Source organism: Heptranchias perlo, chromosome 6 (genome assembly GCF_035084215.1).
Source record: "Heptranchias perlo isolate sHepPer1 chromosome 6, sHepPer1.hap1, whole genome shotgun sequence".
Classification (NCBI taxonomy): Eukaryota; Metazoa; Chordata; class Chondrichthyes; order Hexanchiformes; family Hexanchidae; genus Heptranchias; species Heptranchias perlo.
Window position 1 is genome coordinate 47,918,687 of NC_090330.1, and position 26,487 is coordinate 47,945,173.

At 43.6% G+C, this 26,487-nt stretch overlaps 1 protein-coding gene across 8 annotated transcripts in view; it reads right to left on the minus strand.

Moving 5' to 3' along the window:
* The window catches only part of tenm4 (teneurin transmembrane protein 4), a 414,166-nt gene that overhangs the window by 267,783 nt on the left and 119,896 nt on the right, over nt 1-26,487 (minus strand). The window contains exons 3-4 of one of the 8 annotated variants that reach the window (XM_067986258.1): nt 19,490-19,699; nt 9,064-9,083 (exon numbers count right to left, since the gene is read on the minus strand). The exons of 5 other annotated variants lie outside the window; for them this stretch is intronic. In XM_067986258.1, the coding sequence (XP_067842359.1) occupies nt 9,064-9,083; nt 19,490-19,699 (230 nt within the window). Of the gene's footprint in view, nt 1-9,063; nt 9,084-11,700; nt 11,732-19,485; nt 19,700-26,487 lie in introns of all 8 variants that reach the window. 2 more of the 8 variants (XM_067986256.1, XM_067986257.1) reach the window with 2 other exon arrangements.

A 26,487-nucleotide genomic window follows, 5' to 3' on the forward strand; every position in this document is an offset into this window, starting at 1 on the left:
AGTCCGTGTGGTGACGGTTCTCCCACAGTGCTGTTAGGAAGGGAGTTCCAGGATTTTGACCCAGCGACAATGAAGGAACGGCGATATATTTCCAAGTCGGGATGGTGTGTGACTTGGAGGGGAACGTGCAGTTGGTGTTGTTCCCATGTGCCTGCTGCTGTTGTCCTTCTAGGTGGTAGAGATCGCGGGTTTGGGAGGTGCTGTCGAAGAAGCCTTGGCGAGTTGCTGCAGTGCATCCTGTGGATGGTACACACTGCAGCCACTGTGCGCCAGTGGTGAAGGGAGTAAATGTTTAGGGTGGTGGATGGGGTGCCAATCAAGCGGGCTGCTTTGTCCTGGATGGTGTCGAGCTTCTTGAGTGTTGTTGGAGCTGCACTCATCCAAGCAAGTGGAGAGTATTCCATCACACTCCTGACTTGTGTCTTGTAGATGGTGGAAAGGCTATGGGGAGTCAGGAGGTGAGTCACTCGCCGCAGAATACCCAGCCTCTGACCTGCCCTCGTCACCACAGTATTTATATGGCTGGTCCAGTTAAGGTTCTAGTCAATGGTGACCCCCAGGATGTTGATGGTGGGGGATTCGGCAATGGTAATGCCGTTGAATGTCAAGGGGAGGTGGTTCGACTCTCTCTTGTTGGAGATGGTCATTGCCTGGCACTTATCTGGCGCGAATGTTACTTGCCACTTATGAGCCCAAGCCTGGATGTTGTCCAGGTCTTGCTGCATGCGGGCTCGGACTGCTTCATTACTTGAGGGGTTGCGAATGGAACTGGTAATGGTTCTGCTGTTGCCATTTATAGTTTCTCCTGATCAATCTTTTGTTTCTCAACCTGTTCCATTCCCACCCTCCTTGCCTTGCACCATCATCCCTTTTGTCATTTAATCACTCGTGCCCTCTACCCTATCACAGACCTTCCCTTTTGTTCTCCCCTCCCCTTCCCTCCCCCTCTTTCCCTGGCTCTGTAATTGCTTAAAAACTTTAAACTTTTAACATCTTCCAGTCCTGATGAAAGGTCTTCGACCTGAAACGTTAACTCTGTTTCTTTCTCCACAGAAGCTGCCTGACTTGCTGAACTTCTCCAGCATTTTCTGTTTTTATTTTATAAGTAAGAGAGTGCAGAGTGAGGTTAGGATAAATTTCTTAACACAGAGGATTACTGGAGGATGGAATGCTTTGCCACAGTGAATGCTTGAGACAGAAACCATTGCATCGTTTAAAGGAAAATCAGAAAAATAATTGAAGCAGAGAAAGACACCGGGCTATGGGGAGACAGCGGGATTTGTTTTGATCGAGCAAAGAGTCAGCACAAACATGACGGGCCAAATGGCTTCCTTCTGTGTTGCAAACCTCTGTGGTTTTATGGTTTTTAAATGGGAAACAGAAGGGAAATAAATTGTTTCTAGAATGTTCTCAATTCTACCTCAAAATAGCAGTTGTCATGAATAAAATGTTTATTTATGTGTTTTTTTCCCTCAAATATCTAGTTTACCAGATTATGTAAGGAATACATCCCAACCCACCTTCTCGACAACAGCCTGCATCACTTCTGCTCCCTGGACTCTGTTTTCCATGATGTGCATCAAGAGAAAACAAAACTAAACAGTTCCATGTAAACAATTTATTTTCACTTCCTCAGCGATTATCTTCCAATTTTTAACTATTTTAAGGGAATTTTGGGACGGTTTTCCTTTATTTTTACTTTTTCTTCATACATCTGCCTTGATGTCTACAGTTAAGGGGATATACAGGCAGGCCACCATCAATGTTCCAACAGGAGACTCTGTACACCATTCAGACATGACTTGTCTCTGATTTTCCCTCTACTCAGTAATTTCCTGCTCGATGCCACAGATTATGAACTGAGAGTAGCCATTCCAATTCTTTCCAAAAAGAATTTATAAAACAAAACTAAAAAAAAAATGAAATACCCATCACACTACATCATTCAATTTCACCCACCCTAACTTTCTTTTACTGCATGGCTTTGGAATTCGGTTCCAATTCAATCCAAATTCCCCAAACCCACCCAAAATGACCTGCAAATTTCATTATGGCAAACAACAACAACTTGCATTTATATAGTGGCTTTAATGTAGTAAAACATCCCAAGGCGCTTAGGAGCATTATCAAACAAAATTTGACACTGAGCCACGTAAAAAGATGCTAGGACAGGTGACCAAATGCTTGGTCAAAGAGATAGGTTTTCAGGAGGAGAGAGAGGTAGAGAGGCGGAAAGGTTTAGGGAGGAAATTCCAGAGCTCAGGGCCTAGGCAGCTGAAGACACGGTCGCCAATGGTGGAGTGATTAAAATCGGGGATGTGCAAGAGGCAAGAATTGGAGGAACACAGAGATCTCGGAGAGTTGTAGGGCTGGAGGAGGTTACAGACATAGGGAGGGGCGAGGCCATGGAAGGATTGGTAAACAAGGACGATAATTTTAAAATCGAGGCAATCCCAGACCAGGAGCCAATGTAGGTCAGGGAGCACAGGAGTGATGGGTGATCTGGACTTGGTACAAGTTAGGATAGGGGCAACAGAGGTTTGGATGAGCTCAAATTTATGGAGGGTGGACAATGGGAGGCCAGGAGAGCATTGGAATAGTCAAATCTAGAGGTACCCAAGGCATGGATGAGGGTTTCAGCAGCAGATGAGCAGAGGGGGGCCGGAAATGGGTGATGTTACGTAGGTGGAAGTAGGCGGTCTTGGTGATGGAGCGGATATGTGGTCGGAAGCTCATCTCAGGGTCAAATAGGACGCCAAGGTTGCGAACGGTCTGGTTCAGCCTCAGACAGTGGCCAAGGTGATGGATGGAGTCGGTGGCCAGGGAACGGAGTTTGTGGCTGGGACTGAAGACAATGGCTTTGGTCTTCCCAATATTTAGTTGGAGGAAATTTTTGCTCATCCAGTACTGGATGTCAGACAAACAAAGAAGCACCATAATTCCCTTTGTCTTCATGGCACCATAACATAGAAAAACATTTCACGATGCTTCACAGAGGGGAAATAACATGTTCAAGTTTCACAGAGCCATCCAGTGGTCAGAGATGGGCTTTTTATATAAACACCATGAGCTCAGAGAATTAAGTGGGCATTTGAATAAAGTGGACATGCTGCAGTCTCCTCAGATTTGTTGTTCATAGGCTACAAATCTTCACATGTTTGTGGAACCTGGGATAGAGATGGAAGGCTTAAAGTTCCCTGACCATGTAGAACTGGGAGGAATTGTCAAAGAAATGTGTAGAAAATGAAATGAATACCTTTGATTTGTATGCAACAGGAAAAGGCTTAGGAGACAAAACAGACAAAATGCAGGGTAGTGCTTCACTGTATCCAATCGATAAGAATGCAACAGAGATGCATAATATGCTTGCACGTAGTAAGGGAGAGGAGAAGAGAAGCCAAGTTTGAGGAATATCTCACTTGTCACGAGAATATCATGTATGAAAGGTATGTGTTTAATACCAGGTTTCAAGCTAAAAGATAAAGCATTGATCTGTAAGTGGCAGATTTTCAAGAAAATTCAAGTGTTGTAAAGTGAGTAAAGATCCTTCGTAGATAGTCTTATTTAAAACAAAATTGTAATCAGATCCAGATTACTAAGAGAAAATAATCTAGACCAGCAGAAAGCAGTTGTTATTTGCAAATCAACAACGCACAACGAGAACACCCATGCAGTATGAGCAGTGCTATGAGGAGTTTGAGTGGAGCAGAGATGATAAAAAAAAGTTAGATCTAGCTGGTCAACAAATTATGCATTGCAGTTACTGTACTAAATCCCACAAGAGGAAAAATTGCACAGTATATGGCCAAAAGTTTATGTGGTGTTAAAACATTTTGTTAAAGTGTGCCAAGTCAAAGCAAAATCACTGTTAGCCATGGCTCAGTGGTAGCACTCTCAGCTCTGAATCAGAAGGTTGTTGGTTCAAGTCCCACTCCAGAGACTTGAACACATAATCCAAGCTGGCACTTCAATGCAGTACTGAGGGAGTGCTACACTGTCAGAGGTGCCGTCTTTCAGATGAGATGTTAAACTGAGGCCCCATCTGACCTCCTATGGCACTATTCTCCCCAGTGTCCTGGCCAATATTTATCCTTCAATCAACAGCACTAAAACAGATCATCCAGTCATTACCTCACTGCTGTTTATAGGAACTTGTTGTGTGCAATTTGGATGCTGCATTTCCTACATTACAACAGTGACCACGCTGCAAAAAGAAAATTGGCTGTAAAGCGATTTGGGACATCCCAGGTTGTGCAAGGCGCTATATAAATGCAAGTTCTTTCTTTCTTCTTTCTAACAGGCAAGGAATAAAAATTTCATAAGAGTGGAAACAGTCTGAAAGTGAGGGTGAAAATGCATTTTTTATGGATGCAATTCAGACAGAAAATGACATTGACGTGTTCATTTTAAGCTAGACACAAGATTTCCAGGTCATATTGTACCACAGTCAGTTATCAAGAAGCTAAGTACAAAATTGAGCATGTTCAATGCAAAATTGGTTATGTACTCAGACCACAACATCAAGCTGATAGGAAAATATAATATAGTGCGTGAATACAAAGACAAATGATGTGCCCATAGCGCCAAGACACAAAATGGCAATATTGTAAAAAAGGAACCTCCTGACCCCACATGCTTTGGCTGGGTTACTGCCGGGCACATCCTGGCACTTCCACTGGAATGTCAGCTCCAAGGATTTCCAGCTCCAATATTTTTAGTTCCTTCTTCTGACTCATCCCACAGTTCAAATTCTCAATACACCCATTGACATAATATCCTGAGTACTTTTAGGTCATTTCAATGATGGTATAGGGTTTACTATCTCAAGCTTTTAGAATTAAAATGTAAAAATACGTGCCCTAATTATAGCACATGCATGTATTAGTATGAAGTCAACATTTTGAACTTAAAACATACTGTTTAAGAATCCAGATGGTCCGTTACATCACCTTTAGAAATATATTAGAAGCAGCCAGCACTTTTCGAAGGGAACTTTCACTAGCAGACAAAACTGTGTGCGTGCGTTTAAATAGGTACGTAGAGAACCTTGCATTTTCCAAATGGAGAATGATGTGAGCAGGCAGTACAATCATGGCACTCCTCTTACATTGCTGTTAAAATTGCACCCAACTGATGGAATATAAATGGGGTAAAGGATATAAGATGTCAATATATCAACCAAAAAACAGTGATATTTCAATGAAAATGTTCTTTTTCATTTAAATCACAGGGAAATAAACTATCTTAAAGTATATGAGTTATTTTTCCAGTTGATTAGCTGATTAATACGGTTATAGTTGATAAATCAGCAATTCATAAACTAAACGTTACATCTGTACTTCAAAAGATTTCCCAAAAGCCTAGTTTCTTTGCCACAGAAGCAAATCTCTCAGAGGAGAGAAGGTGAAAGCAACAATCAAGCAACTTCAGCATCAAGCTGGTAATTACTGAATATGTTAAAGTGCTGTGATCAGAACCTGTCAGGGAAAAGCCTGGAGGAATCTACAATAACTTCCCAAAAGTTTAATTGAACAGCTGTGCATCTTGTATAATTGATTTTTTCCCCTCACAAAAAACAGGTTAACATGAGGTAAAGAGAGATAACATGCTCTAAGTGGATTAAGAACCATCACTAGGAAATCCCTGGACAATAGGCTGAATGCTAAATTAAATGGCCCATTTGCTAGGTTGTGAATAAATGTGAATGCCCACATTTGTTATGCAAATATATTTTTGTCGTCGCTAAAGAAATTAGAAAATGAACAGTTTACTTTCATAATTTTCTTTTGACTTCTCGGCCTCCATAGTAAATTATTTGCGATTTTGATCCTGAAAACTGAAGGTTGTGGACATACTTCCAATGAAAGCCTCCTGCATACATCAATTATCCAGTAGAAACATTGCAGACAGGAAATTCTGGCTGAGGGTATTTTTCTAGCTTTGCTTGGCTATCATTAGCTTAGTAACTGCTTGCATGAGGATGTTCCTTTCTACTGTTAGATTAAAGAGTAGGGATTTCATAGCAGTATTCTCCTGGTATTCACCAAATGGGGTTTCAGTCTGTTTCTGGAGCTCGGTATGGATAAATGTGCACAAGAGAAAGATACTCCATAATTAGTCCTTCAGTTCTACTGTGAGCTGAGATGCTGGTTAAGAGGAAATTTTATCAATATGTTCTATTATGCAAGAAAAACTAGATTTTCATTTCTTTCTCCTTCGGGAGAGGAAGATAAGAAGGTAGCCTTAAAACACTGCCCTTCTTCACTTTTTGATATCTGATAAACTGAGGAAATGATGATAAAGTTGTAATGTCAAAATATCTCCTCTAGTCACACGTTAAAGATTTTAAATATAAGGGCTGAGTGCCCGGGCCATTACTGGTGCTATTGGGGTGCCCACCCTATGGACCTATTTTGGAGCAGCATCTAGCCATTCTGTTGCAGGGGACACAGACTGGTCTGACAAAAGATCTAAAGGGAACCGCACATCTTTTCTGATGCACCCTCGCTGGTGGGATCCACATTCAAATGGCAATTGATCTCTCTTGTGAGGTCTAAGTATGGCTCTATACTGCTGTTGTACAAAAGACATAACTGGCAGGATTTCCAGGTAGCCTGGATTGCTGCCTGATACCCCCCCCAAAAGTGACATTGGGATGTGGGGACTAGGGGTGGTGACAAGGCAGAAGGAGCACCTGCCCCACTTCGCCAGAAGATTTTTCTTTGGAGTTAGTAAGGGTCTGAAATGGATTCTATCCCATTTTCCTGCCTCTCCACTTCCAGTTCTTGGCTTATGCCCCCAAATTGCTCGGCTCTGATGTTCTGGTAAGCCTCCTTTTTGAATGAAAATTATCTTCACAAGAAAAAGTGTAAAGCAAACTTTTGTTTTTTGTTGGGGAGGGAAAAGACCTGGTAGAGTCTTGTATTCACTTTTGTTTTGATAACCTCACAGGGAAGTGATGAAATGATGCATCTTGCTCCTATTTACAGCATTGCACCACGTTTGCAAACAAAAGGAAAACGTTTTGCGAATTACTTTTTCATGAAGATGGTGGCCCTGCAATTTTAACATTCTTCTGTTTCACTGTCCATTCACTGATTTTATTTAGGGAATACATTTATGTACAAACGCTAACAGCAATGTCAGGGGTACTTTCCTAGAGGACAACATGAGTGAACTGAAACCGAGTGGCCCTAGGTTACGACTTATATCCTTCCGTATGCGATCAGGGCTCATGCCTTCATGTCTGCTCCAACCTAATATGCTGTTAATGGCATCAGCTTGGACTTTTTCATTTTTTTTTATACGGCCAGAACAAAAGGAAATTGCTTCGTTAATGATGATTTGTAAAGATCCATTTCTTAAAAGGGCCTCTCAGAGTGACTAACCTGTTAAATATCAAAACTCAAAAATCATTTGGGCTCAACACACCATTTATTAAACAAAATAATTTGTTAAATTAGTAAATTATGTTATAAGGTAAAAAGGAAACTTGAACGTATCACAAAATCAATAAAATGATGAATGAAGTCAAATTATCACTCAACCAGTGTCTAGCCAATGTGTCGCCCAGACATCCTAATACTTAACAAAACAGTTAGTCCTTCATGAAAATCAATTAAGCAGCATCTCCAGTAATGGATTTAAGATTTTTATATAAATGTTTTGTTTTTGTTCTATGTTCAATTAAACTTTTCACATTGATTTAACAGTTACTAATCGTTTAAAACATTTGTCCCAAGTAGCTTAGTTTAAAGGGCCATAATTCACAACAAGTTATTCAATATTAGGAGTTAAAAATGTATTATCCTTTATCCTGCTGAGAAAAGAAATCTGAAAGTTATGTGCCACCATCAATAAAGTATATCAGAGAGACTATTGACAACCACAGACACCTCCAATATTGGAGTGACCATTGACAATGTGGTTGACCTACGTCATCAAACGCATCACAATGACAACTGACACCTTGTATCTCACTATTGACACCACACCGTTTAGGGTGAGGGTGTGAGGGTGAAGGTGTGAGGGGGGTGAGGGTGAAGGGGCAAGGGTGAGGGGACGAGGGGGCAAGGGGTAGGTGGGCGAGGGTGGAGGGGGGCACGAGGGTGAGGGGGCAAGGGTGAGAGGGGCAAGGGGCGACGGTGAGAGTGAGCAGGAGGGGGCAATGGTGAGAGGGCGAGGGTGCGGGGACGAGGGGTGTTGGGGCCAGCACGTTGGGGCAAGCGCATTGAGGCGAGCGCGTTGGGGTGTTGGTCACCCTAATGTCTCCTTTTGTTTGGCGTCCATTTATTCTTAAATTACGCCTCTGAGAAGCACCTTAGGATGTCTTCCCACCTTTAAGTGCAAATATAAATGCAAATTGTTGTAATATTGCTTTATCGCTTTTTTTTCCTCTTTCCAAATTTCTTCCCTTCTCTCCTGAAAATGTTGGCTTGTGTGGAGTATAGTTCTACAGATGTCAGTTGCCCTCTTATTACCTTGGCAAAAAGGCCAGATTTCACATGTGAGTGTTGGCAGACTATTTAACTGTGATGGCGTGATGGAGAGAGCATCACAGCCAAACTTGATCCTGTCATCACTTATAAACACTGTGATAACAAATAGGAGCTGAAATCCTGGCTGATTCCACCCCCCCGACCCCCGACCCAACCCCACCTCTCCACAAGCAGGAGTGCTGAGACCATTTACAGTAACCCAGCTGAGATAAACAGACTCAAGGCACTATATAAATGCAATTTCCTTTCTTCATTCCTTCTAGTCGATCTCAGGTACAGCCTCCTCATATGAACAGGATAGTGTCAGCATCCCATAGTGGCATTACATAGGAGGACACTGTCCCTTTCAAAAATCACATACCTCACAGCAATGTGGTTGATTCTTAATTGCCCTCTGAAATGGCCTAGCAAGCCACTCAGTTGTAAAATCTCGCTACGAAAAGTCATAATAAGAATAAAACCGGACGGACCACCCGGCATCGGACCACTAGGCACCGGACACGACAACGGCAAAACACCAAGCCCAGTCGACCCTGCAAGGTCCTCCTTACTAACATCTGGGGACTTGTGCCAAAATTGGGAGAGCTGTCCCACAGACTAGTCAAGCAACAGCCTGACACAGCCATACTCAGAATCATATCTTTCAGCCAACGTCCCAGACTCTTCCATCACCATCCCTGGGTATGTCCTGTCCCACCGGCAGGACAGACCCACCAGAGGTGGCGGTACAGTGATATACAGTCAGGAGGGAGTGGCCCTGGGAGTCCTCAACATTGACTCTGGACCCCATGAAATCTCATGGCATCAGGTCAAACATGGGCAAGGAAACCTCCTGCTGATTACCACCTACCGTCCTCCCTCAGCTGATGAATCAGTCCTCCTCCATGTTGAACACCACTTGGAGGAAGCACTGAGGGTAGCAAGGGCACAAAATGTACTCTGGGTGGGGGACTTCAATGTCCATCACCAAGAGTGGCTCGGTAGCACCACGACTGACCGAGCTGGCCGAGTCCTGAAGGACATAGCTGCTAGACTGGGCCTGCGGCAGGTGGTGAGCGAACCAACACGAGGGAAAAACTTACTTGACCTCGTCCTCACCAATCTACCTGTCGCAAATGCATCTGTCCATGACAGTATTGGTAGGAGTGACCACCGCACAGTCCTCGTGGAGATGAAATCCCGTCTTCGCACTGAGGACACCATCCAACGTGTTGTGTGGCACTACCACCGTGCTAAATGGGATAGATTCAGAACAGATCTAGCAGCTCAAAACTGGGCATCCATGAGGCGCTGTGGGCCATCAGCAGCAGCAGAATTGTATTCCAGCACAATCTGTAACCTCATGGCCCGGCATATTCCTCACTCTACCATTACCAACAAGCCAGGGGATCAACCCTGGTTCAATGAGGAGTGTAGAAGAGCATGCCAGGAGCAGCACCAGGAGTACCTAAAAATGAGGTACCAACCTGGTGAAGCTACAACTCAGGACTACATGCATGCTAAACAGCGGAAGCAACATGCTATAGACAGAGCTAAGCGATTCCACAACCAACGGATCAGATCAAAGCTCTGCAGTCCTGCCACATCCAGTCGTGAATGGTGGTGGACAATTAAACAACTAACGGGAGGAGGAGGCTCTGCAAACATCCCCATTCTCAATGATGGCGGAGTCCAGCACGTGAGTGCAAAAGACAAGGCTGAAGCGTTTGCAACCATCTTCAGCCAGAAGTGCCGAGTGGATAATCCATCTCAGCCTCCTCCCGATATCCCCACCATCACGGAAGCCAGTCTTCGGCAAATTCGATTCACTCCACGTGATATCAAGAAACGGCTGAGTGCACTGGATACAGCAAAGGCTATGGGCCCTGACAACATCCCAGCTGTAGTGCTGAAGACTTGTGCTCCAGAACTAGCTGCACCTCGAGCCAAGCTGTTCCAGTACAGCGACAACACTGGCATCCACCCGACAATGTTGAAAATTGCCCAGGTATGTCCTGTCCACAAAAAGCAGGACAAATCCAATCCGGCCAATTACCGCCCCATCAGTCTACTCTCAATCATCAGCAAAGTGATGGAAGGTGTCGTCGACAGTGCTATCAAGCGGCACTTACTCACCAATAACCTGCTTACCGATGCTCAGTTTGGGTTCCGCCAGGACCACTCGGCTCCAGACCTCATTACAGCCTTGGTCCAAACATGGACAAAAGAGCTGAATTCCAGAGGTGAAGTGAGAGTGACTGCCCTTGACATCAAGGCAGCATTTGACCGAGTGTGGCACCAAGGAGCCCTAGTAAAATTGAAGTAAATGGGAATCAGGGGGAAAACTCTCCAGTGGCTGGAGTCATACCTAGCACAAAGGAAGATGGTAGTGGTTGTTGGAGGCCAATCATCTCAGCCCCAGGGCATTGCTGCAGGCGTTCCTCAGGGCAGTGTCCTAGGCCCAACCATCTTCAGCTGCTTCATCAATGACCTTCCCTCCATCATAAGGTCAGAAATGAGGATGTTCGCTGATGACTGCACAGTGTTCAGTTCCATTCGCAACCCCTCAGATAATGAAGCAGTCCGAGCCTGCATGCAGCAAGACCTGGACAACATCCAGGCTTGGGCTGATAAGTGGCAAGTAACATTCGCGCCAGATAAGTGCCAGGCAATGACCATCTCCAACAAGAGAGAGTCTAACCACCTCCCCTTGACATTCAACGGCATTACCATCGCCGAATCCCCCACCATCAACATCCTGGGGGTCACCATTGACCAGAAACTTAACTGGACCAGCCATATAAATACCGTGGCTACGAGAGCAGGTCAGAGGCTGGGTATTCTGCGGCGAGTGACTCACCTCCTGACTCCCCAAAGCCTTTCCACCATCTACAAGGCACAAGTCAGGAGTGTGATGGAATACTCTCCACTTGCCTGGATGAGTGCAGCTCCAACAACACTCAAGAAGCTCGACACCATCCAAGATAAAGCAGCCCGCTTGATTGGCACCCCATCCACCACCCTAAACATTCACTCCCTTCACCACCGGCGCACTGTGGCTGCAGTGTGCACCATTCACAGGATGCACTGCAGCAACTCGCCAAGGCTTCTTCGACAGCACCTCCCAAACCCGCGACCTCTACCACCTAGAAGGACAAGGGCAGCAGGCGCATGGGAACAACACCACCTGCACGTTCCCCTCCAAGTCACACACCATCCCGACTTGGAAATATATCGCCGTTCCTTCATTGTCGCTGGGTCAAAATCCTGGAACTCCCTTCCTAACAGCACTGTGGGAGAACCGTCACCACACGGACTGCAGCGGTTCAAGAAGGCGGCTCACCACCACCTTCTCGAGGGCAATTAGGGATGGGCAATAAATGCCGGCCTTGCCAGCGACGCCCACATCCCGTGAACGAATAAAAAAAAAAGATGTTGCTTCCCCCTCCACTATACATAAGGCTGTAGGTCTTTGATTGTAAGTTGCATCATTGAGACCCCATCCCAAGAGATAGCAGGAGCAACGAAATATGATAATGGAGCAATTCCAGCCGATGGCAACTCAAAAAGGTGAGTGGGGAAAGGCTGAAAGAGGACTTTGTGTGTCGAGACAAAATTTATTTCAATCAATGAGGACAACCATATCAAGGTGACCCTGCCTATAGCAGGCTATCAAGCATTCTTCCTTACTTGTTCAACTTCTGTGTACAATTAGGACTAGGAGTTTTGCCAGATTAGTATGAAAACTTGCTGTGCAACTCTGGGCGACTGAATTTTCAGGCCAACTGGAATCTGAGTTGTAGCTAAAACTGCTTTATACAGAAATCTGGTGTTACAGGCTCAATCCAGGATGACACCAGGGCTGGAAACATAGATAACTTTCTTTTATCGAAGTCTGCATCATTAAGGGCAACAAAATCACCTGAGTGCCATTTGGAATCCTGCATGTTGTGGTCATGGAATTGGGCCACTGTCAGATCTGCAGCCAGTTCTGCAGACTGTTCTGCTATGTGACCGAATTCAGGAGGAACTTGAGTTGGACTTTGACTACCTCAGCATCCTCTCCCCTGCTGCACAAGCCAACATGGAATGTAGCTTGGTGGCCGCATACTGACTGTGCCACTCCTGCAATTCTCCCTGCTAATGCTTGTTTCCACACCTGACCTTAGAGTAATTTCCCTATGTTATGCCTAGAGGAATTAAGCTTTGATATCTTTGTAACCAGGATTGGCTTCCAATAATTGGTTGGATGTTTCAAAGCCTTGTGCTAAACTCAGAGCATGCTTCACACTTTGAAACATTGTGCAATAGCAGAAGACGGAATAAATGGGTGATGTGTGAGTCAGTTACTGAGCAGTATTCATACAATTTTGTCAATAGGATTTCAGTAAAACGTATGAATAAGCATGGGAAATTTTCCTACAATCATCACTTGAATAGTGAAAAAACCCAGCAGGATAACGACAATAACTTTCATTCATGTAGCACCTTCAATTTAGAAAATTTCTAGGGCACTTTACGGGGGCGCAGGACAAATATTGTAAATTCAATGCATTGCGGGATGGGGAGCTATTGTAAGTCAGTGAGGACAGGACGGATGAGCAAGAAGTGTAGCACAGGACACGGATGGCTTTGGAAAGTTTAAGTTTATGGATGGTGGAGCACTGTGGGAGAACCGTCACCACACGGACTGCAGCGGTTCAAGAAGGCGGCTCACCACCACCTTCTCGAGGGCAATTAGGGATGGGCAATAAATGCCGGCCTTGCCAGCGACGCCCACATCCCGTGAACGAATAAAAAAAAAAGATGTTGCTTCCCCCTCCACTATACATAAGGCTGTAGGTCTTTGATTGTAAGTTGCATCATTGAGACCCCATCCCAAGAGATAGCAGGAGCAACGAAATATGATAATGGAGCAATTCCAGCCGATGGCAACTCAAAAAGGTGAGTGGGGAAAGGCTGAAAGAGGACTTTGTGTGTCGAGACAAAATTTATTTCAATCAATGAGGACAACCATATCAAGGTGACCCTGCCTATAGCAGGCTATCAAGCATTCTTCCTTACTTGTTCAACTTCTGTGTACAATTAGGACTAGGAGTTTTGCCAGATTAGTATGAAAACTTGCTGTGCAACTCTGGGCGACTGAATTTTCAGGCCAACTGGAATCTGAGTTGTAGCTAAAACTGCTTTATACAGAAATCTGGTGTTACAGGCTCAATCCAGGATGACACCAGGGCTGGAAACATAGATAACTTTCTTTTATCGAAGTCTGCATCATTAAGGGCAACAAAATCACCTGAGTGCCATTTGGAATCCTGCATGTTGTGGTCATGGAATTGGGCCACTGTCAGATCTGCAGCCAGTTCTGCAGACTGTTCTGCTATGTGACCGAATTCAGGAGGAACTTGAGTTGGACTTTGACTACCTCAGCATCCTCTCCCCTGCTGCACAAGCCAACATGGAATGTAGCTTGGTGGCCGCATACTGACTGTGCCACTCCTGCAATTCTCCCTGCTAATGCTTGTTTCCACACCTGACCTTAGAGTAATTTCCCTATGTTATGCCTAGAGGAATTAAGCTTTGATATCTTTGTAACCAGGATTGGCTTCCAATAATTGGTTGGATGTTTCAAAGCCTTGTGCTAAACTCAGAGCATGCTTCACACTTTGAAACATTGTGCAATAGCAGAAGACGGAATAAATGGGTGATGTGTGAGTCAGTTACTGAGCAGTATTCATACAATTTTGTCAATAGGATTTCAGTAAAACGTATGAATAAGCATGGGAAATTTTCCTACAATCATCACTTGAATAGTGAAAAAACCCAGCAGGATAACGACAATAACTTTCATTCATGTAGCACCTTCAATTTAGAAAATTTCTAGGGCACTTTACGGGGGCGCAGGACAAATATTGTAAATTCAATGCATTGCGGGATGGGGAGCTATTGTAAGTCAGTGAGGACAGGACGGATGAGCAAGAAGTGTAGCACAGGACACGGATGGCTTTGGAAAGTTTAAGTTTATGGATGGTGGAGCATGGAGGCCAGGAAGGAGGATATTGGAAAAATCCAGTCTAGGAGTGATAAAAGCATGGATAAGGATTCTAGTGGCGGTGGGGCCGAGGTAGCAGTGGAGGCAGGTAATGTTGCAGAGGTGGATGTGAATGGTCTTGGTGGTGGATAGGATGTGATAGGATAGGATAGGATGAAGTTCAGCTCTCAACCAAGATGGGAAGATTTCTTGCAATCTAGTTCAGCCTAAGCAAGTGACCAGGGAAAAAAGTTTATGCTGAGGCCTGAAGACAATGGCTTCAGTCCAGTCTTCCCGATATTCAGCTGGAGAAAATTTTGATTCATCCATGATTTGATATGAGACTGCCTGTCAACAAAGGTGGTAAAAAGGTAAAGCTCAGTGCAATCACCATATGGAAGCTGATTCCATGTGTACAAATGGTGTCAATGAGGCTTGTCGGTGAGGATGAGGAAGAGAAGGGGACCAAAGACAGATCTTTAGGGGACTCCAGATGTAACTGTGCAGTCAGGAGGAGAAGCCATGACTGAGGATATGCTGACTACATTCAGAGAGGTAGGAGTGGAACCATGCAAGAGGTCAGTGTCATGGAGGTGGAAAATAGAGAAGAGGCAATGTAGAGGATGACATGATCAACTGTGGAGAAATTGAGGAGGACAAGAAATGTTAACGCAACATATTCACAGACACATCAATATTATTGTGACTTTGGCCCAGGCAGGTGTTGGTGCTGTGAACAGGGTAGAAGCTGGAACAAAGGGATTCACTACAAAGGGAGATTTGAGAGAAATGGCACAAAGCTGGTAGTGGCAACAATTTAAAGAGAAAAGGGAGGGTTGAGATGATATGGCAGTGGGATGGGTTGAGGGTGAGTTTTTACAGGAGGAAGTGATGACAGCAATTTTGAAAGGGAGATGGATGGTGCCTAAGCGAAGGGAGCCATAAATAATATTGGCAAGCATGGGGGCCGGGGAGATAGTTGAGTGATTAGGAGTTGAGTGGGACGGATCAAAGAAATAGAAGGTTGGTCTCTTGGAAAAGTTGAACTTGGAGATAATGGGAGGAAGAATTGTAGAGTGACAGGGGATCAGAGCTAGAATGGGTGGCACACTGGGGGAGGTTCAGAGCAGTGAGGAGTCGTGGCAGAGTCAGAGGCATATGATGGTCTCAATCCTTGAGATGCAGAAATTCATGAGTTCTTCACATTTAGTATTAGAGGTTAGGGTAGCGGGAGTAGAGGAAAGGGGGTTTCAGGAAGTGGTTATTCATGGAGAAAAGGGGCTGTCTTTCCCCTCCAGGATGACCCCGGAGTAGTAGGAGGATTTAACTGAGGAGTGAGCATAATAATGCTTGACATGATCGAGCCAAGTCTGGTGATAGACCAGGAGTATGACAGTACAATTTGACTATAGATTTTGTCTTTACACACGTGGGTTGTGTGTGGAGAATGAGGGTGAGGTAATGTTGGTTGAATGTTTACCATTGGTGGTGGTAGTAAGAGCGGCACTTGAGGTTATGAATTTAAAGAATCACACACGCAGATTAGTAGATCAACATTAAAGTTTGTTGACTACATGTATTGGTAGTAATATGCTAAATAAACCTAGTCACAACACCAGATGATACATGATAAAGATCTTAAAAACAAGAACTGACAGTGACTTGTGGCCGAGGAAGCCTCCCCAATCAAGAATGAATTTGTGTTTATATAGTGCCTTTCATGACCTCAGGATGTCCCACAGCTCTTTCCAGCTAATTAGTACCTTTTGAAGTTTAATCACTGTTGTAATGTAGGAGACGCAGCAACTAATTTGTGCACAGCAAGGTCCCAAGAACAGCAATGAGATAATGTTTTAGTGATGTTGGTTGAGGAACAAATATTGGCCAGGACACCAGGGAAAGCTCCCCCGTTCTTCTTTGAATAGTGCTATACGATCTTATATATTTACCCGAGGGGGCAGACTGGGCCTTAGTTTAACATCTCATCCGAAGGACGGCACCTCGGACAGTGCAGCACTTCCTCAGTACTGCTCTGAAGTGTCACCCTGGATTATGTGCTGAAGTCTCTGGAGTGGGACTTAAACCCACAACCTTCTGACACCAAGGCGAGAGTGCTACCGATTCAGCCAAGGCTGACACCTTGAGTCAGATCAACTGCAATACGCCATGAAGAGCCTTCAATTGTTCTTCCCCAAGGATATAATAGTCTTTATATGCAGAGACTATACTAATGAAGAAGAACTTTACAGTATTTTAAAAAGGCCAGAATACATAACTAGGTGTAGAATAAAGGTGACAAATAGAGGGAGAATGAAAAAGAGGGTCATAGAGAGACAGGCAGCAAGACAGATACAGCGAGAAATGGAGGCAGAACAAAAAAGCAGCAGTGGAAGAAATGGAAGAGACCAAATGAAGGAGAGACAGACATGGAGAGAAAGATAAAGTGACATTTGTGACAGAGCAAACTAAGCAAGAGAGAAGTATTTTTTTAAGTAAACAAGCCTCTATGATAATTTTTCCAAAATATTTAGGGCTTGAAAATAACAATTTCAAGTTGGATCCCCAATTCATGTATATATTAGAATTGTGATTAAGAAATACATGCTCAAATGCAGCTTTAAGCTTTTCATCAATTTAAAATTTGCTTTGCTTTACTACACTGAAAGTTGCAGATCACCTGTGACGATTTCATAATCTAGCATAGTTACTACGGGCTGGATTTCCCCCCAGAGTGGAATCCCAGGCAGTTGGCTGGTGGAACGCACCTGCTGGGAAATTGATTGCCTCAGGGCAACACGCCCTCTCCGGGCCGCTGCAATATCAGGCTGCGCGGAGAAAGGTCGGGGGGATGGGCTGGGGTTGAGGATAAGATCGGGGGGCTGGGAACGAGATCAGAAGGCTAGGGACGAGATCAGGGGGCTGGGGGTGAGATCAGGGTGGCTGGGGATGAGATCAGAGGGCTGGGGACGAGATTGGGGGGCTGGGGGTGAGATCGGGGTGGCTGGGGATGAGATCGGAGGGCTGGGGACGAGATTGGGGGGCTGGGGACGAGATGGGGGGGCTGGGGATGAGATCGGGGGTCGCTGGTGGTTGGGTGGAGTCGGAGGTAGGTGGAGTCCATCATCGGGGGAGGGGGAGGGTCAGCCGATCGCAGGGGTCCTGTCGGCCAGGTGAGCTTGTTGGGCGTGGATGAAACACTCATGTTCCTCCGGGCCCACAAGCAGTGCACTAAAGGCACTCACCTCATGGATCCGGACCTTCCCGACTGCTTTCACCTGAAGTGAATGGAAAGCGATGGGAAACCCAAACAGGTAAGGTTAAATTAATTTTATTATTCCAATACACAAAATATTAAGTACCTCAAGTATCTCAATGAAGTACATTGCCCTTTTAAGTATCGGCCCGCCAGCTTTAAGTGGAGGAGGGACTTCCTGGTGTCTGCCCTCCACACGCAGGCAAACCTGCCTGGGTTAAACTCAGAAGCAGATATGTTGGAGCCGGGATGCCATCCTACTCTGAAAACTGAATATTTTTACTCCCCACCTGCCCCCAATCCATCTGTTCTTGGGGGTTAAAATTTACCCCAATATGTCACTAAGACTGCCTTCCTCCACCTGTGGAAAATCACCCCTTCACTGCTGAAGCTTTCATTCATGAATTTTTATCACCTCAAAGTTTCACTTCTCAAAATTTCTCCTTGATGGCATTCCCACCTCCACCCTTCATAAACTTCAGCTATTCCAGGGCTCCCCAGCCCAAGTCCTTTTCCTGCACATGTCCCACACACTCATCGTCTCTGTCTTCATCCAGCGACACTGCTTTTCTATGTCCAGTAAGTTGGTTTCATGATCCTCATCTTTAAATCCTTCACAGCCTTGTCCCACCCTTTTTAGGTAATCTTACCGTCCGTCCCTCAGATTCTAGATTACTACTTGTCCCACCATTAGGAGCCAATCTTTCAGCCATTCAGCCCCCTGGAATTCTCTTTGTCTTGTTACCTCTCTCCCTGCCTTCAAAAACCTCCTAAAGCCCATTTCTTCTAAAGTGCTTTCAGTATCCCCCTTCATTTCTGATTAAAAGATTCTGAGAGGGCTTGACAGGGTAGATGCTGAGAGTTTCCCCTGGTTGGAGAGTCGAGAACTAGGAGGTACTGTCTCAGGATAAGGGGTCAGACATTTAGAATTGAGATGAGGAGGAATTTCTTCACTCAGAGGATTGTGAATCTTTGCAATTCTCTACCCCAGAGGGCTGTGGATGCTCAGTCATTGAGTATATTCAAGGCTGAGATCGATAGATTTTTGGACACTAAGGGAATCAAGGGATATAGGGATCAGGCAAGAAAGTGGAGTTGAGGTCTAAGATCAGCCATGATCTTTTTGAATGGAGGAACAGGCTCGAGGGGCTGTATGACCTACTCCTGCTCCTATTTCTTATGTTCTTATTTCCTTACTTGCTACTTAAACTTCACTTTGTAAAGTGCTCTGAGGTCCTCTTTTACACCAGGAGCAGACAGTAAATGCAAGTTGTTATTTTTGACATAAATCAGAAACAATAGTTCATTTTGACACTGCTGTTCAGCAATTTTTGTAACATTAAATGTTCAGTAGATTCCTGGACCTACCTATCTTTTTGAAACTGAGCAGAAGATGCTCAGGAAACATTATAAGCAACAAAACACGTGACAACTAGGATGAACCTAGTTAAAAAATATCGGACAAAAACCACAACAAATTAGAGTGACAAATATAATCTAAGTAGTTCATTCAATGCTTAACTTTCAAAGGTTGTGGCTAACTGTTAATAGTAAAATACAGTGCGAGTAATTGTTTAGCAGTATACAAGACTGATCCGTGGTTAATAATAATGCTGTAATTGTTACAACTTTCTGTTAATAAACACAATACTGGTTGATAAGAGAACGCAGCACCAGAATAGAAGGCAGATCACTATAATAAGGGAGCAGCAAATTCAACTAACTCACCATTTGTGGGAACATACAGGTTTCCAGAGCCAGTTTTAACCAAGAAAGAGTTGGGAGCGAACTCCTCATCAGAGTCAGAGTCTCGGTTTGGCTGGGTCATTTTATTGCTGAGCAACCTTCGCTGGCACTCATTGACTTCAGAAGGAGGGGGAGGGGAGAGGTACTGCTCTACTGGGGTTGATGAAGCAGAAGAGCAAGGCAGGGGTGGACCTGAAAACAGAACAAAAAAGCCACACAAACAAAAGTTAGGGACTTGAAAAAAGTTGAGGATAAATAATAATAATGAGATAAAAGGGTCTGCATTCCAAGAGTAACAGTTGTAGTAACAGCAAACAGTAGAGACTATATAGGTTTCAAAACTGAAATAATGAAAATTAAGTACCTATTGGAAACTGTTATATCTTTTTATTGGAAGGTTTACCATATTCCTTTATGCTGCTTACAAGTGAGACAACAATTTTCCACAATGATGACAGTCTCATATTGCTCACATCTGTCTTGACATAAATTAAAATGCTACAAATTCCTTTGAATTTCAGGGGTTTGATTGAATTTTTCTGCCTGAACATCTAGGATCACGGGAAAATGTTTCCTCAATTCTAAAATTTGAAAAAAAATCGATGTATTGTACATAAATACTCAACATAACAGATGACAGAATCAGATGTGTTTCTGTGATTCCTCATGGGAAAGCTTTATCATTACTTTCAACTGTCACTGGATCTCAACCAAATATCCAAACAGGGGTCACTTATTACTAAAGTGGTATAATTGTTGGTCAGTGGATAGATAATTAGTTCTCTCCCTGGTTCAAGGAACTGTCAACATGCACTTCCTACAAGAAAAATACTGATCTCCAATTTGGAACCAATAGAAGGCAGCTTAAGGAAATGAGGAAGTGTGTGTTTTTTGAGTGGATGCTTTCTTCACTCTATCTTTCGATTTAGCAATGTTATAGGCCATTTACTAGCCAAGTTAATAAGGTGCCTTGCTCTCAGGCCACTACCACTGCTTCTCTGTAACTGCTTACCCTGCAATTTAACCAGCACAGTGAGATCAGGAACTTACCTGTTGAGGAATCATGCTTGAGAACCGAGATCTGAACATTTTGCCACACAATGCACTGATCACTGATACAATAGGGTAACATTTCCATGGCTGCACAGTAGTGCAGAGCCTTGCAGGCAATGGGAGAGGGGAAATGAGGTCCAAGGCTGTGCATTACTGATTTGCCACGTACCAAATTTCTAAAGCGGAGATTTCGGCACCAGAAATGTGTTGCACTACTGACAGTCACAGGTCTCATTTACATTGAATAAGTATTTAAATGCAGCCCCTTGCTCGGATTCCTGGGTGAAATATAGGAACATAGGAACAGAAGTAGACCATTTAGCCCCTCGAGCCCTTTCCGCCATTCAATGAAATCATGGCTGATCTGTGACCTAATTCCATATACCCGCCTTAGCCCCATATCTCTCAATACCTTTGGTTAACAAAAATCTATCAATCTCACATATAAAATTAACAATTGAGCTAGCATCAACTGCCATTTGCGGAAGAGAGTTCCAAACGTTTACCACCCTTTGCACGTAGAAGTATTTCCTAACTTCACTCCTGAAAGTCCTGGCTCTAATCTTTAGACTATGTCCCCAAGTCCTAGATTCCCCAACCAGCGGAAATAGTTTCCCTCTATCTACCCTATCAGCTTCCCTACATATCTTGAAAACTTCAATCAAATCACCCCTTAATCTTCTAAATTCCAGGGAATACAACCTTAGTTTGTGTAATCTCTCCTCAGAATTTAACCCTTGGAGTCCAGGTATCATTCTAGTAAATCTATGCTGCACTCCCTCCAAGGCCAATATATCCATCTTAAGGTGCAGTGCCCAGAACTGAACACAGTACTCCAGGTGTGGTCTAATCAGGGCATTGTATAGCTGCAGCATAACTTCTACCCCCTTGTATTCTAGTCCTCTCGATATAAAGGTCAGCATTCCATTAGCCTTTTTGATTATTTTCTGTACCTTGCCATGACATTTTAATAATCTATGTACATGGACCCCCTGAGTCTCTTTGGATCTCCACTGTTTCAAGCTTTTCACCATGTAAAAAGTACTCTGATGCATCCTTTTTAGGTCCAAAGTAGATGACCTCACAGTTGCCTACATTGAAATCCATTTGCCACAGTTTTTCCCATTCACTTAATCTATTAATATCTCTCTGTAATTTTATGCTTCCATCTACTGCTTACAATGCTGCCTATATTTGGATATGTGACTCTCTATCCCGTCATCTAAGTTGTTAATAAATACAGTGAATAGTTGAGGCCCCAACACAGATTCCTATCGGATACTACTAGTCACATCCTGCCAATTCGAGTACCTGCCCATTATTCCTTACTTTCTGCCTTCTGTCACTCAGCCAATTTCCTAACCAGGTCAATAATTTACCCTCAATTCCATGAGCTTCAACTTTAGCAAACAGTCTCTTATGAGGGACTTTATCGAATGCCTTTTGGAAGTCAATATAAACAACATCCATAGACATTCTCTTGTCCACTACTTTAGTCACCTCTTCAAAAAATTCAATCAGGTTTGTCAGGCATAACCTATCATTTACAAATCCATGCTGGCTCTCTCTGATCAGCTGAAAATTTTTAAGGTGTTCAGTCACTCTGTCCTTAATTATAGACTGTAGTAATTTCCTGACAACAGATGTTAGGCTAACTGGTCTATAATTCCCTGGTTTCTCTCTCTCACCTTTCTTAAATAACGGAGTGATATGTGCAATTTTCCAATCTAAAGGAATGGTTCCTGAATTGCGAGAGCTTTGGAAGATTATAATTAGGGCTTCTGCAATGTTCTCACCTATTTCCTTTAAAACCCTGGAATGGAAACTATCTGGTCCTGGGGATGTGACACTCTTTAGTGGCGTTATTTTCTTCATTACTGTTAATTTGCTTACGTTAATTGAGGTTAGCCCTGTCCCTGACTCAAAATCAGTTTCCTTGGGGTGTCTGGCATGCCATCCTCTTCCTCTACTGTAAATACTGATGCAAAGGAATTATTTAACGTGTCCGCTATTTCCTTATTTTCATTTACAATGTCACCATTATCCGTTTTTAAGGGGCCCACATTGCTCTTGACCACCCTCCTTTTCCCAATATAATTGTAAAAAATGTTTGTGTTGATTTTCATATTCCTTGCAAGTTTCCTTTCGTACTTCCTTTTTGTAGCAATTACTATCTGTTTTGTCACCCTTTGCTGTTCTTTGTATCTCTCCCAGTCGCCAGGATCTGTGCTATTTTTTCATTTTTATGTGTTTTTCTTTTAGTTTTATATTGTCCCTCACCTCTTTTTGGCAAGTAGACCTCTTGCTCCTTCGGGGTATAAACTGGTTCTGTATCACGTTAATTTCTTTTTTGAATACCTCCCACTGATCTTCTGTCATTTTACCCATTAACAGATTTGCCCGGTTTATTCTGGACAGTCCCTGTCTTATCCAGTTGAAATCGGCCTTACCGAAATTTAGATTTTAAAAAGTAGCTGATACGGGTTTCTCCCTTTCAAACACAACATTGAACTCAATCATATTATGATCGCTATTAGATACCACCACTTTCTCAAGGGCAATTAGGGATGGGCAATAAATGCTGGCCTAGCCAGCGATGCCCACATCCTATGAACGAATAAAAAAAAGATAAATGTTCACGCATGTTAGGCTGTTAACTAAATCTGGCTCATTACTAATTATGAAATCTAATATGGCCTGCCCCCTTGTTGGCTCTAGGAACATAGGAACAGGAGTAGGCCATTCAGCCCCTCGTGCCTGCTCTGCCATTTGATAAGATCATGGCTGATCTGTGATCTAACTCCATATACCTGCCTTTGGCCCATATCCCTAAATACCTTTGGTTGCCAAAAAGCTATCTATCTCACATTTAAATTTAGCAATTGAGCTAGTATCAAGTTCTAGGATATATTGTTGCAGAAAGCTGTCCTGAACACACGCAAGAAATTTGGTACCTTTCTGACATGAGCTCGTCTGCTTATCCCAATCAATATGAAAGTTAAAATCCCCCATTAAAACCACTCTGCCTTTGCTACATGTTTGTCTAATCTCTGCATTTATACATTCTGCCACTTCATAGCTGCTACCAGGGGGCCTATACACAACTCCCACTACAGTCTTAAATCCTTTTCTATTTCTTAATTCTACCCATAAAGTCTCCACTGCCTGCTTACCTCTCGTTATATCTTCTCTTATCACTACCCATATTGAGTTGCTTGCCTATTTGAAATTGATGCATCGGGGATCCTGGGGCCTGACCTGCACATGCAGGTCTCTTAAAGGTAAGTAAATGTCCTCATTTGCGAAAACATGTTTTTTGTGTTTTCCAAACATTTCTGTTGCATTTTGTGCCATGATTTAGTTGTTTTTGGTGGGAATACTGCTATTTTTTGTTTTTTTTGTTTTATTTCCATGCTAGTGCTTCCGTTCATTATTGTTGGCTGCTGCTGCCACTTAAGTAGCACCTTACAAAATGTTAAGCATGGGCATTCTGTTCTGGATTCCGAACATGCTCGGTGTTTCAGATTAGGAAGAGGAGTTGATGAGGCACTACCAAATATGTGTGCAATGACACCCGAGGTGTTTCATCTGCATCCATCACTACCCTGAGAACTACTTTTATAGACTCCTCCACATGAACCTGGACATATCAGACAAGACCCGTCTTCACTGCCTACATTTCACAAGGCCGGTTGTACCACCTGCTGCAGAATGACTTGCAGAAAGCATCGGGAACAGGGACAGCTCTTACTGTAGAAGCAGAGGTTATCACAGCATGAAGGTTTTCTCCCACCACATCCTTTCTAGCCCCCCTGGGACATGTGCTACATCAAACAGTCTGCAGTGCATGCATATACGATGCCACAGCCCAAGATTTCTGGGCAAGTTTGGCATTTGGCCAAGTCTACCATCACACTGCAGGTGCAGGTGAGCTTGTAAATCCCATTTTGCCCATTATCAGTAAATTGCGGCTAACATGTTTCTATCTCCCACAAGAAATGTGTATGTATAATTTATTGAAGCTTATGTAACTGAAAGTGGCTGGGAAATTGTGAGAGGAGTAAAGAACATTCAAGATGGCTATTTGTTAAACTGGAGGGATGCAGGTGGTGAGAAATACCAAAAGTATTTGGAGCAATAAAACACAGGAAGATGTCGTCCATTTTCCATAATCCAGTTCTACATAGTTCTGTTTTCAGTCACATGGCAGCAGTAGTGATCTGACCTACACCAAACTTGGAATCAGAATATATTGTGGAATATGATATTAGGATACATGGCAGGGCTTGATGGCTTATCAAAAATTACATACTGAGCGAAGTTTGGCCACAGAACTCTGAGCTCACTCTCTTCACTGAATCACGTTTTACACATTTTAATAAAACAAACATTTTAAAAGAATCAAATGAGCTAAATTGAAAAAAACATCAGTGTTAAATTCCACAGAGGCCAAAGGATTTTTGCGTACCGCTAAGCTGCTGAAATTCGATGGTACTTTTTGGTGCTTGTCAATGGGATGTCCGGGCCTCTGTATGTTTGTGCTACCAAGTGTTACAATGGGAGTTGTTGTCAATGTGGTTGCTGCAGGTAGTGTTTACTCTTGAGGTTTAAGGGAATTAGAAAGGCCAACAAGGATGGCTCCAGGCCTTAGATCACTGAACTATGAAGGCTGTCAAAGCGCATCTAAATTCTGTTCTGGTTGGAAAAAAAGACAACTGGGTGGGGGAGCATCAGCATGCTAGTGTTTTTTAAAAAATGAAAGGAATGCCTAAGTTGAATGTGTAGACATTCTTTGTTCAAAACCAGCAAACAAGAACCAGAGACATAATAAACTAAGGAAACCACAAGTTAAAAATAACACGAGGAGGAACTTCAGTATCAAAATTGTTAACTTCTAGAACAGACTGCCACCTAGTGCGATGAATGCTGACTCAGTGTAAACATTTGTTGAAACGGAAACAGACAAATTCTCCGATTCAATGTATAGTGGAGGGATACTGGCTGAACATCTAGCCAGAAGTGAGGGGAAAATTATCTATCTGGGGGGCCCTGACTTATGGCCTTTTCTTGTTGCTCCCTTCAACTGATAAATTTTATAAGCAAGAGAACCAGAGTGGAGACCCTTGAAAAAAGGCCAGGAAAAAATACTACTGAAAGGAGAGCAAGACCTGTATAAAATGTACATAATATGTCAGGTACTATGGATGTGAAAGGAGTTGCTATGGTTCGGATCCTTCTGCAGTATTTAGTACTGTTGACCATGATATCCTCCTCCAGTGTGCCTCCTCTGTTGTTCAGATCCACAGGACTGCCCTTGCCTCGTGCCATTCCTATCAATTTGAATGCAGTCAGTGCATCTCCAGGAATGGCATATTCTTCGTATACTGGATCGTCACTTCTGGAGTCCCCCAAGGATCTATTTTAGCCCCCTCCCCTTCTTCAAATACAAACTGCACCTCAGCGGCATCATCCGTAGGCAGGGGGTCGATCTTGAGCTGAACTTCAAACTCACATCCATACCCTTTACCAAGACCACTTAATTCCACCTCTGCAACATTGCCCGTCTCTGCTCCGTCTCGTTTTATTCCACCGCTGAAACAATTATACATGTCTTTGACTCTTCCAGTCTCGACTACCCTAAACTTCTCCTTTCTGGCCAGCCATCTTCCGCCCACCATAGACTCCAAAACACATATTCTGTCCCACACTTAGGGCTCAATTTTAATATCGAGCCGGGAAGGGGGCGGGGGGGTCAAATTGATGTAGGGAAACCCATTAGTACGGGTTTCTCGGACGTCCTTACGATTTTGACATAAGGACGCCTTTCATTTCTTTTTCTTGGTTTCCCGTCCGACTGACCGGCCTGATTGACAGTCTGAACTCAGATGGACGGGAGACCAGCCAGGGAGAGGATGTCTTCAGGTAAG